The sequence below is a fragment of the Genypterus blacodes genome, unplaced genomic scaffold (genome assembly GCF_046128005.1).
Source record: "Genypterus blacodes isolate CSIRO-AG114 ecotype Tasmania unplaced genomic scaffold, CSIRO-AGI_Gbla_v1 ptg000070l_1, whole genome shotgun sequence".
Lineage (NCBI taxonomy): Eukaryota > Metazoa > Chordata > Actinopteri > Ophidiiformes > Ophidiidae > Genypterus > Genypterus blacodes.
This window is the reverse complement of record NW_027466880.1, coordinates 4692356-4705862: the sequence shown is the minus strand read 5'-3', so window position 1 is coordinate 4705862 and position 13507 is coordinate 4692356. Positions and strand designations below refer to the sequence as shown.

Here is a 13507-nt window from a genome sequence, read left to right as displayed (position 1 = left end):
GGTGTGTTACAAAACTGCAATGCAAACATTACCCTTGGACTGCCCCTTAGGAATACAAAAAATAAATGAACTAGTCAATTTCACAGTTGAGTGCAACATTTAACACAGATCTGTTTAAGACAAATACATGGCCTCATTATCATTCTTTAACCACCACAGCGTAGAGAGATTTTAGTTCAACCTTGCTCCAAACGCTCCAGCTCAGATCCTAGCTGGAATAAATCTGAACCTGGAGCTGCTTGTAAAATACAGCCGGGGCCTAACTAAACCTAAACCTAACTCAAGGAAATAAACTTGACTTGACTTGGATTTCAAACTGACCAATACAACATTGTTTGCCACAGTCCTTGCTACCCAGTAAGCAGGAAGGAGATTCCCAAGAGTCCAAAATTATCCACAGATCCACCACAATGTAGCCTTAAACTTGAATTATACTCCCAGAGTGCACGTTTGTGTACGGCTATAACATGGTCATAAAGCCTATGTGAAAAGTGGGCTGCTCCAGGGCAACAATGCAAACCAAGTCAGGAAACAACTGAAGACGAGACGAGCTTGATGAGGCACTGCTGTAGCCCAACTACTCCCAGCCCCTTTCCTTAGGCAACATCCTCACTCATCCACCACTGCTCTATTCTGGCTGCTTCCTCCTGTCTTGGCTTCAAATTAGCACCTGCTGTAATTGCCAAAGAGGGATGACCCATCTACACTTTTGTTGCCTCTGTACATTGAACTGCAAGTACATAAATAAACAAGTTATCATTATGACATGACTGCTGGCCAGATAACTTAGTTTACTGCTCATAGTCCTTGAGCTGAATGTGAAGGCAGATCACCACATTGGTTTCTTTGAATCCACTGTATTCACCTTTATCTGGTTTCAAACTCAAAGCATAAATAATCTGTTCATCTGGTTTCCAAATAAACCCTCTCCTCAGGCAACGTATGTACTCATTAAGGACCGCCTTACTCTCTCCTGTAAAGAGAGAGAGAAAAGCTGCTTCCTCCTGCAGCTTCCTCCAGCCTTGTCTTCATATTAGCCATATCGTTAGGTCATAGTAAAGAACTGCCACTTACTGTGTATATGCTGATGGAATGCAGTCGGGTCATGCAATATGCCCCAATAAGCAGCAAAAGGGGGTTGGTCTTGAGTTCCAAATAATAACCCCCCCCCTCTCTCTCCCCTCAGGTTACTTGTTCACTTATCAATGGCTGCTTTCTTCTACCCTGGCTGCTGCATTCTTCTGCTTGGCCATCATATGCATCATGCTCTCGTGAATTCCACTCTGCGACTACCCATGCCACAAGCGGGCAAGAGCATGCGAGCTTCCACGTTGCACCAAAACATCACATAATTTCAGTGCTATAGCCGAGACACGTGGTCAGGGGGTTGTAGCAGTCTGTGTGCATGACCTGCTTTGTGACCTGTGCTAGAGAAGCCTGTGGTTCAGGAGCTGCCATGGGAAAGAGAAATGGCCGAGTAATAAAAACCAGGCTGGTAATCTAAACACACATACTCTGCCTTGGACTCTAGGTAACAGCAGTATCATTTCCCAGGGTGCAGACAGACAGCTCAGTGGGAGAGGAGTCCACTGGCAGACTGTTCACAAACAACTGAAAACGGTCGCAAAAATATTTTAATATATTTCCACTTCGATGATTTTGCAGTATTGTGATATCAGCTAAGATTCTTTACTGAGCTCTTCCAAACAAAGATGCAGCTTTTTGCACATTATGGCACTGGTGAAACACATTCCAAGAAATATTTTTGTATCGCCCCTTACCGATGATGACCATACACAAAGCCATCAGCTGTGCACAGCCACACACTACTTACTATATGATTAATGTACATATTTTCTGTTGTCATGGGCCAGTACTGTCACATATTATGTCATCGTTACAAAGTTCTTAATCTTACTCATGTCCCCGCCACTTTTTTCTGGGGTGTATTTATGCTGACATCAGCAGCCGTGTTAAACAGAGTAGTGGTATCGTAATGTCACCTGCTGTAATTGCTACAAGGAAGCGAAATATCTGCACTGTGTTTGCCTCTGTACCTACCTCTGTTTAATGTTAAATGTTTGTTAAAAGTTGCTAAACGCATACTTGGTAACAGGACAATTCTTTCTGTAAAAAATGATAAGAGAAATAAGCTCACCAATCACTCAACTTCTCCAGAATCCTACTGTCCAGAATCTGACTCTTGCAGATTGCTTTACCAAAGTAACTGCACGGATATAATTAAGAAATCACCAATATCACATGAGTACTGGCCAGTTAACTTAGTTTACCAGTTATCCAGAGCCTTTAGCTGGAGCTACATTGGTTTCAGGGAATCAGCTGTATTGACCTGAATCTAGTTCCGAGCTCAAAGCATAATAATAAACGATACGCTTTTTTGCCGGATTACCGTCACAATTACATTTCAGAGCAACGGTGCCAAACACATTCAAGATAAATCTGCATTCTTTACCCACACCTGATTATGGTTCAAGATCAAGTGAACACACTGGTTTTAACCAATACAGTGACAATCAGTCAAACATAAAGAGATAAATGAATAAGGATATCCGATTGATTTAAAGAAAGAACCTGTTGCGTGCAGTTACCCCATGTCAGGTGATGGTATAGTTACTGTCAGGTTACAGTCAGTGTTGGTGGAGCAGAAGCAAGGCAGACTCCATTCTTCTGAGTGAAACATTAATCGACAGTGTCCATGTTTCTACTTCACATAAAGCAAAATGCAAACATCAGAACTCCACAAATCCATGTAATTTCCTCTTCCATTTGTATCCCCACATCCATTTAACTGTAAGCAAACCTCTTCACCACCAAATACTCATGAGCATTGTAGATGGAGGTCACTGTATAAGCTGCACAGTTAGGCATACAACTTTAGTTAGGCATAAGTGTCTGAGTCTCTAACCTCCTCCTGTAGGTTAAAGAAAAAATCTTTGTCCAAGCAAATGTGTCTGTTGTTAACCTTTATCTGTTTTTGCAGTGTCTCCCTGACCAAGCAGCTTTGTCAGAAAAAAATGGATGTCATGAAAGATGGGGGACTTCCAGGGGGATGTGAGGGGGACTTACGGGGAGAAACTGGATGAGAATGAAATAATTTTGGCTTCTATGTTGAAGTCTCGATAGGGACATCATATAGATTAGTGCTTGTCAGAAAAAGTCATGGGGCTGTTTGTGCTCATGCCCGAGTGTCTCCCTTCACCCATGAATATGCAGATCCCAACAGGCCTACTTCTCCACAAAAAGGATAAGATGAAACCCTCACTGTCTCTCTGCTTGACCAGTGACCCAGATTGATCCAGACAGTCCACATTTTTCAAAACTGGACTAGCCAGTGACAGTGCACTAAACCGCCCAATATGGGGGACTCACTGTCTTTTTCCGCTTAAATTACTTTTCCCTTTTGTCCGTCCATAAAGAAGACGTTAGCAGCAAATCCTCCGCATGGAGCTCCATGCATGTGCCTAAACATTGAAGTCTCTCCTAAGTGGACTATATCTATACTGCTTTAGAATAATATATTCATCATACCAAGCAAGGAGACAACAAGCAGCTAGAGGCCATGCCGCCCTCTCATCCTTTTCTCACAATGTGCAAGCATTCTTCCTAATATGAATGCATGATAATTGTCCAAAACAAGTGAAGAGATAATATAGAAATAAAATATAACATCACATATATAAGAGGGACCCAGTAGGACTTAAATACTGAGACACTGTTACATTCATTACTGGAACACTCTCATGCATACTAGTGAAACACTGAACTAGTGAAATGCTTGTACATTTACTCTTGAGGCGTTCATGATGTGTTTGTTTCGCTTGCAGACGAATCAAAGTACATAGAAGATTCACCCTCATAGTCAAACACAAATAAATGTGAAATAAGGTTTACAGTATGTATGTATGTAGAAGCGTTTCAATAGTGACTGTAAGAGCGTTTCAATAATAGATTAGTGTTAAATGTGTTTATTAGTAAAGAGCATTTCACTAGTATGCATGAGAGTATTTCAGTGAGTGTAGGAGTGACTCAGTATTTCAGTCCTACACGGTCCCTTCAAATGGTCCAGTTGGTTTCAGCGTTTGGCTTGGGATGGACGAGGCTGAGAGCGCTCGTTCAGTTTCATTCATTCCCAACATTGTCTCCTTAATTGATGCTGTATTATTGCTCATGTGCACAATAGGTTTAGGATTAGTAAGGCTAGCATCCACCTCTGCCTATGCATGGTGCCCTCTGCAGGTCCACAATGATATTGGTTGTTTTTATTTGTGTCTCTCCATTTTTAAAATATAATATATATAATCTGGAGTAAGCTCAGCAGCTAGGTCACATCTTTCCCTTTTCTGTCAGTGGAAGCATATTCTGAGCTCCCGCTGTGAAAATTTTGCACAATACCAATTTTGGATAAGGCACCATCCACATCTTTAGATATCAAGTTTTGGCACTCATCTAAATAGCTGTTGCAGTTCTACATTGCCGTTTCTTCAAGACATTTCCAGATGCCTTGAGCTGTTGAGGATAGATATTTTAGATGCAGTGGCATTAAAAAACAATTGTGCAGAAAACAGAACAATCCTTTGAAAAATATGGGTATTTTCAAATTGATACAACTGAGAAATTGCATAAAAAGTGTATTTATTGTTATTATTGTTAATCACTTCCATCTTGGGAAAGCAGATGCATAAAGACATGAAAAAAATATATAAAGTGAATCGAGAACAGTAAGGGCCCAAACAAAAACACAGCAATAACACCCGCCCAACCTTTGTGACAGCATTTCGATGGATTGTATAGATTTTTTTCTTTTCACTTTCTTTTTTTTCATCCCAATCAAAGAAAGCCCATTCTGAATCACAAATATCACGCAAACCAAGGATAAAGCAAAAATGCTAATCCCCTTAAAAACCGTGATTCAAGCCTGCCTGAAACAATTAAAAAAAGTCACAAGCAAATGCAGAACCAAGTACTTCTCTTTTCAGGAATGTAACCACCAGAGCAAATATTTTGCATTTCATTTTCAAACCAGGTTTTGCAAAATAAATAAAAACTCACTTTTGGTTAATCCTCTGAATTAGGATGCATTGAGACAAGGATTTTTCAGTGTGGCAATTTACCTATGGAATGTTAAGCTTACAAATATTTTCTGGTTCCATAAAGCACAAAAAGATGTAAAAGCACCCATGGTTACGTTGTACTTTTCAATATGTTGTCCCTGTGTTTATAATTGAGGTTATTACCATCAAATATAGCTTGATATCTTTCTTGACAGAAGCGCTTCCCTGCCATGACCATTCCATCATCATTTACAACTTAGATGTTTACAGACAGCAGAGACCATTATTTAGACACTGAAAAGACAGTTTAAAAGAAGAACAGTTGGCGTCTACAGTAGTCCTTGGAGAGGTGTGGTTATTTGCTTGCAACTCAGTATTTCACCGTCCACTGCTTGACGGTACCGTCATGGGCTGTGGTGACTATGGTGTGCTCGTCTATCCAGGCCAGGCCAGAGACGTGGTGCAACCTGTGGGCCTCTGCAAAGTGTCAAAGCAAAGCAAAGCACAACACAACCTGGGTTAAGCTGAGAGGTTTTCAAACAATTACAAGAACAACAATAAAGGACGGTATGTGCCGAATACATTAAACATGACCGAGTGAATGTGCCTGTGCAGCCGTGTGACCTACCCATGAGCTTAACCCTGATTTCTGGATCGCTGGCTGTCCAGATGAAGACCAGCATGTCCATCCCGCTGGTAGCAAAATGCTCATTATCAGGTGACCAGGCCAAGTTCACAACTTTGGCATGATGTCCATGAAAGTCTGTTTTGACCTGGGGGGGGTTGCGAAGAAACAAATATAAGGAAAGAAAGCACAACTAAGACATTCAGTATACAAAATGTACAGGACTGAAATGTTTACCTTGTAGCCATCTGCCACAGTAAAGACTGTGACGACCTTCTTGTCATTTGTGACAGCAAGGTAGGCTCCATCTTTTGAGTAGGCCAAGTCTGTGATCAACCCTGAGACCTCTGCACTTTGGCCCTCGTCCTTTAGAGTGTTGCCTTGGATGGCGAAGAGACGGATTTTGCCATCCTAAGGAGGAAAGGTAAAGATTAGTGACAAAAAAAATCACATGATTGCATGACAGTTTCACATACAACTTGAAAATTTGGTAAAAATAATTTGAATTGGACACTTACTTCTCCGCCCACCGCCGCAACGCTGCCCCCAGGATGGAGAGTTGCAGCCGAGGGCTCATAGTCGAGGTTCTCCAATGTAAATACTTTCTTCTTGTTCTTCAGCAACACAACCTGGGGAAAACAAGAGATAAGCAACAGTCTACAACTTTTACCGAAACCAAAATGTTTGGGAGGAGCGAGACATTTTACGCATGAGCTTAAACACAGCAAATGCCAAAATAAGATTACCTGCCCGATGCACACGGCCAGCGTCAGTCCACCTGGTGCCACTGACACACATTTAGGCTGGAAATCCATCTTCACCACGTCGGAGGCACTGTGAAATCATCATCATCATGGTTACTTATAATACATAAGCATATCACTTAACACAGACAAATAAATAATATATATGTGAGAGCAATATTATTTTTTAAGAAAATAGAAAAACACAGATATGCCTCAGTGGCCTGAATTGTGAACAGTCTCTTGCGTCTGTTATTTAAAATAACAACTCAGGTTAGACCTGCAGCTTTTGACTAAAAACATTTTGATCTGAGACACTTGCATCTGCAATAACAAACTTGCTAACAAATCCTCAACACAGACTAAAGAGAATGAAAGCATAGAAAACTATTTACATAGATTCAAATACTATGTCTGCCTCTACCTCACGTAAAAACATTTCCCATTCAGAGACGATACAGGGAAAAGTATTGCAAGGAAATAGCAGCACATAACACAATGACCAATGTTCCTTATGGCAGCAGGCGAGTCAACCAAACTTGATCTGCTAACTAAAATCCATTTTAGTTTTCTTTTTTTAAGAGCAACATGTAATGGCTTGCACCTGTACTCGTTCTTGGCGGTACTGGTGAAACGCACTGTATCGTCCATACTGCACGTCACCAGCTCGTTGTCTTCATCCATCACCATTTTGCTCACTTGGTTGCCATGGCCCTTCCCTGAGATGGAATCATTCTCCCCAGTTTCTGAGTCCCAGTAATGTGAGGCGGGGAGGTTAAGAAATATTATAAGTGTTGCGCTTAATGCTTTTGCAGAGAGAAAGAGACTCGACACATCTTGGTTTGCGGTGCAAAGTGAGTGCAATGATTGGACTCATACGTACAACAATTGGGCAGTGCTTGACAGAGCATAACAAGCTTACGAGCGCCCTTGGCACCATTTCAGTTGTGAAAGGATATTGATGTGTCCATCGTGACTGCCTGAGTAGATGTATGCACGGCCATCACGTTTGTGAACCGTCACACACTGGATGGACTTGCTGTGACCCTGTAGGATGAAGAATGGAATTATTTTGGATATGATATGACTCTTAATTCCAATACCAGGATGAGCCTGCAATCATTTTGTCTAGAATGCCAACACCCAAAGATGACAGATAAACATTTCAAAAGAGAGGGCAGTATTTTAGAAATCTTTCTTCAACAATAATTCCACAAGCAGATCAAGCTCGACTCTGGAGCTCACAATTACAAAGTGATATTTTGAGGGAATGGAGCTTGAAGAGTCATTTGGGGTTTTCTTGTCGGCATTTGATCAAGTCTAAAAAAAGGACTGCTTTGTCCTTATGAAGGGCAGCTGATGACTTGGGAAGCTATGGATGTCAATCTGATGGCGTTTACACACAAAAGCAGCAGGTAACTACGGAGTAGGACTGTGGTGACCAGTTCTTATTTATGTTATTCAAATGTGCATATATGTATATACGTAGCATTGAGCCACTTGGGAATTGCGCCCACATAGGCGAGATGCAGAGCTCGCTGATCAGTTTTGCTCATCATTAGCTACAGTGGTTTCAGGTTTGCTATATTCTCCATTTATTTGCAGCCAGGACATCATGGCAACAGCAAAGCAACAGCATAGCAACATTGTGCCACCACGTGGTTGTTTGTGGGCTCTACAGGGCCACGTTGACAAAACAGTGTGCAGTCATAAACAGATAAAACAATCTACAGAGACCTTTTATTGGAGTTTAACATTAGCTCAAAGATTTTTTATTCCTCTTTTGTTTTTCAAATCAAGATCCAGATTTGCAAATTTATATGAATGTGATCTGAATTTTAATAAATATTTGCAACCTCAATACATGTCTGCGAGTGCAATGTTTAGCATTTTCGATATTGACTTCCTGATTTATTTCCATACTATTTCTACAACAGAAACTTATCAGTGTATCTAGTGCCTATTTATAAGCCTTGGAGACTGACCTTTACAATGCGTATGGGGCGGTCAGGGCTGTTCCTGTCCAGGTAGTTAATGTATCCTGACAAGGAGATGCTGAGTAGGTGGGAGTTCTGCCACAGGCAGCCCAGCTGCTGGTCTGCCACCTCAGTGCCCATGTTGAAGGTGGTGACAGCCTTATTTGCAGGAATATCCCAGAGTTTAACAGTCTTGTCTCCTGAGGAAGACATCAGCTGGGAGCTGTCTGGACTCCAGCTGACCTACAAATGTGGAACAGGGGGGAAAATTTTCAATTCTAAGGTGTGTGTGACTAAAGTTGTACATGCTATGGAAAGTTACCAACACTAACATTACATACACAGCTATGCACAAGTCTTCTTAAAGTCCAATTCCCATTTTAGTAATTATACACATCATAGCATAGATTTGTATTTACCTGTAATATTTTATTTGCATTTTTCAGGACACCAAGCATACCATATGGTAGTAGTGGTTATGTAAGATTTAACTTTAATCGTATACATTGTGCTGATTAAGATGACATTGGTTCAAACAGCTTCGGTAAAAATCCGACCACAGATGTAGAGGGGATAGCAAATGGAATTCCAAACAAACTATTACAGTGGGATACAACACAGAAAAAAATGGGTCTCTCATTTCAGTAGGGAAAAAACCCATTTGTATACAAACTCTAATTACAGCTCTTTTGGAAAAACTCACCATAGGAGGGAAGAAGATGACAAAAGCAGATATTTGACTTGAGGAAACAAAATTTACAAACATTCAACAAGCTCCACTTACAGCATAGATTCCTCCGTTGTGGGCCTTCTGTCCACCCAGCTCTCCTGTCTTCTCACCAGTCTTTCCATCAAAGAGGAAAATCTGTGGAATTGACAGGCGTAAAGAGAAAAAAAAACATTTCTCCAAAGCTCCATTTTCATATTTTGAACGATAACATCATGACATTTTACAAACGAAAAGCAGAAGGAGATGCACCAGTCGGGTCACCATTGAAACTGCACGATCACATCATGAAGCCATACATTTGTAATAGATAACGGAGATAAACATTTTTCTTTTGCTGGTGACAGTAACATGTACTGTATATGTATTACTGGAATTTAGTAAACAAGATTATTAAAAAACAATTAAATTGATGTTACCAGAATGTGAATGTAATCCACAATCAATCTTTCATGCAACTGTGAGAACAAATGCAGCAATAAAATTAAAATTTTGCTACTCATCCTGGTTTGCCAGGCACTGGCTGGTAATGATATACACGTTGATTATTCATTTACATGTAAGCAAACAAACATCTACGCAACTACGTAATTGATGATATTTGCCACATGCCAACAGTAGGCAACCCCCAAAACTCACCTTGCCATCAGCTCCAGCTGTTGCGAACAGATTTCCATTTGGAGAGAAACGCACACAGTTGACAAACCGGTCGTGGTTCTGCAAAGTCACCCAGGAGGGAAAAGTCACATATCATTTTATCGAAGAAAGCATTTGACATGACAATGATCATACAGTTATAAGTCAAGGCTTTGGATATATATAATAAGAGTTGAGGAAGAAAGAGGAGTGTCTAGTGACTCATCGACTTAACAGTTTTGCATAAACTTTCTCTCCTCTGCCCTGCCTCTTTGAATTATTTCCCTAGGTGCATACTTGTATACCAAGCTTCAAGAACAGGGATCACATGTCTCCCAGTGTCTTTGTCTCTGCATGGGTGAATCCATAGTAAGTGTAATTTTAAGTAGGTGTCATTTCAAGAAGTTAAGTATAACAACAGGATCAAAGCAACAAGCAAATCTCCAGGCTGATCCTACATTTGCTGAGGACTATTCGAACAGGTACTGAAGATGAGCATTTGGTGTGCCTGTTGGGTTACAGTCCACAGGTTCACTGCAGATCCAATTCCTATCCTCTTTCTTCACATTTTCAGATCTACTGTTCCACAAGAAAACTTCTGACAATACATACAGATATTTTTCAAAAACCTCAAAACCTTAGGAGAAATCTCTGAAACTTACGCGCATTGTGAATTTGAACTTGAAGGGAGGTCCCTCAAAGAAGGAAGCAGAGTTGTCATCACTGCCAGTAATAAGGCGGAAAGGGCGGTCCTGTCTTAAGTCTACGCTGTTGATGATTTTGGAGTGAACAGACAGATCTCCCACAGAGGTGCCAGTGTCCACCAGGAAAACAGCAGCATACCTGAGGGGTGTGCACACACAAGATGAAGTGATGAATACTTGAGTGGGGTCCAAAAATAAATCGTTCTCAATTCAACCCTGAAAACCTCTCAGGATGAAAAGACAAAATGCTGTTCACAGAAAAAAAAGATTTATGGTTGCAATGAATAGAAGGTTCAAAGCAAGGTGGCTTTCGCCAAAGGATTTGTGGGTCAAAGTCACCATATCCACAGGTGCTTTACTCAATTTCTGGGCTGCACATTAAAATTGCTGAAATCAGCTGTGTTTACGCCAATGAATGAATATGGAAAATGCTTTGCTCAACGTTTAGGGAATGAGGTTCTTCAAACACACCTCCTATTTTGGGGATATCTTTGGGGGTATTGGGGGAAAAATACAAAAGGAGGTTCCTAAAATAATTCAAACCGCTGCATCAATTTACAAAATGATGCAGGATTTTTATATTTTACATCTATGCACATGAACAGGGGTTTACTCACGTCTCTCGTCCCTCCCCAACTACAGCCATTCTCTGATTATCCGGAGTCCAGGCGATGTCCTTAATCTTGCCTCCAAAAGGTGAATACTCATACTTGAGTAAATGCTCCGCCTGGGTGGTGTCCCAGATTCTGACTTTTCCTGATACATCTATAGGGTTTTACAGGCAACAATGAACAATATATAGTATTAGCATTACTCTAGAAACGGTGTGCTCATATAAAGGAAAAGCCAGTTGCTTACCGCCAGAGGCAATGTAAAATCCACTGGGGGAATATTTGGCGACAGTAACTTGATGGGCATGCTCCGTGTAAATATCTGCTATCGCTGGGTTCTGTCAAAGATGAGAACCACAAAATCAACTGAAAGTTCAGAAGGAATACGATCTTATCATAATGCTGTTGGTTGTCATAAAACTTCAATTGTAGCTTGTGGAACTACGACAAGTGTTTTGTGGAACTATCTAAACCATCTACTACTATCTATAAAAAACAAAGCTGAACTTTCGAGCTATATATCAAAACAATTATATTTTACATATCTACTTTCCCTTCAAATCTCAACTACATGCAATATATGGTACTTATAAACAATTACATCAATGTTCCTGATGATAACGCTCTTCCCATTGGTATAGAGGAAGTTTTTGCCTTTGGGGTCACCACCGATCACTTTTGCAACTCCCCTCTCCATCTGTGGGAGACTGGCGAAAACATGCTCTGAAAGTAGACATAATGACAAAGTTGAGAAGCAGAACTGAGAAGCACACTCATACCCAATTCAACTTTACAGCAACAAACATTCATAAAACAATCCCAGTCATTTCAACATGATTCCCATCACTTCGTGCTTGAATCCCTAATTACACTAAATAACTTCCTTTGGCTAGCTAGCAGACAGGAAAACCACAACAAAATCCTTGACATACATTTTTACACAACTTATTCAATACCACAACAACAAGACAAAATTCCACATCATTTGTTCCATAACGCAGTGTCCTGTAACAATGGCGCATTGTGCAAGATCTCTTCTGATGTATGAAACAATGCAGTGTTGTTCATTAGACATTTAATTTATGTGGTTGAACCCGATCACCTCATTTATGTTGTCACTTCAATCATGGGATAGTCTGGTTCGCCAATCAATAGGACAAACATTTAAAACTAACTCGATATAGAGCAATCATAGTGTCAACAATAATTTTATGTTATACAGGTGCATCTATGGCATCGAGACAATTTCTCTTTGCAATAGTGTTGGACACAAATCGTTGTTTTCTTATGTATATAAATCACAGTCAAATGTGGTTAGTGCGCTGCTCCCAGTGGAGGCTCTTGACAGCATAGCGAACATGTCATAACAAAGCGCTGTGTGGGCAACTATTTCCCCAAAAGTGACGTTAGCTTGTCTGGCTAACGCCTAAGGTACATTCTGTATCGGGTAGCCAATTGGAACCAAGGAACATTCGCAGCACGAAGTAACATTTCAGAACCGGGTCTACATAAAGCAAGTTGCTGTTGCCGTTGTTGGCAGTACCGGAATTCCTTCTTTCAGTGGCGAGATTAAATGTCAAAATCGTGCAGCTATGGGCGAGGTTAGCAAACTGGCTTGCGGCTAGCAAGCTTGATCTGCACCGAAATGCTGCCAAATCCCCTGACGTTTCCTCCCCATATTCTCTCGTCCATTACCACAACAAACAGAGACTTACTCAGTTCGCACGACATTTTCCCTGTTGTTCACTCGAATGCGATTTCTCCTTCAAATGAATGGAACTGTGGAGCAGCGGCTGTGTGCACTCCCTGATCAAACAAACACGGAAGTGACAGGAGCGCTCTCTCTGCCTGGCTTTGCCCAAATATGGTAAATTCGGCCCCGACGCCGCGCCTGTCAGCCACACTAGCCACTAGCCAAGCCTTACACAAAGGGCTATTTCCCCCGCACATAAAGCCGCAGACGCACCTCAGTCCTATACAATTATGAACCCTGACGAGGTTGATGGATGTGGATATGTTTGTTTTTGGTTTGTTGTGGGTTCAAGTCTCGCTAGCTAGGATGAATTTTAATCGTAGACAGCCTTTGTACACGGTGGAGTGTCCGCCTGAGAGACTGCAGACGGGGCATAAACGGCTCCGATATCCGCAGCAAATAACGCCATGACGAAATAGTCAAATTGTCAAACCAACAATGTAAACTAGGGCCTTTTAAGGAGTGCGACAGTATAACATCTCTGAAAGGTGATTTTTACCGATTATATTACCTTCCACGTGTTCAAATACACAGCATCATTTGCAAGGAATATTACTCTGGGAATCCCCCAACTACTCCAGAATTAACTATTTCAACAACCTCTGCAGTAAATGCAAATGTTGAAACACTTTAACGATAAATGGGATGTAACTGCCAATT

The 13507-nt window shown here is 41.0% G+C and overlaps 1 protein-coding gene across 1 annotated transcript; it reads right to left on the bottom strand.

Moving 5' to 3' along the window:
- Positions 1 to 4636: 4636 nt before the first annotated feature.
- On the bottom strand, positions 4637 to 12944 carry wdr1 (WD repeat domain 1). The gene is made up of 15 exons (XM_076156478.1): positions 12810 to 12944; positions 11696 to 11817; positions 11342 to 11432; positions 11101 to 11248; positions 10442 to 10622; positions 9783 to 9860; positions 9201 to 9281; positions 8426 to 8659; positions 7395 to 7487; positions 7045 to 7196; positions 6444 to 6531; positions 6216 to 6326; positions 5935 to 6108; positions 5701 to 5845; positions 4637 to 5549 (listed from the first exon to the last, which is right to left on the bottom strand). The coding sequence occupies exons 1-15, from the start codon at positions 12823 to 12825 to the stop codon at positions 5443 to 5445; spliced, it is 1821 nt and encodes a 606-aa protein (XP_076012593.1). The 5' UTR covers positions 12826 to 12944; the 3' UTR covers positions 4637 to 5442.
- Positions 12945 to 13507: the final 563 nt, after the last annotated feature.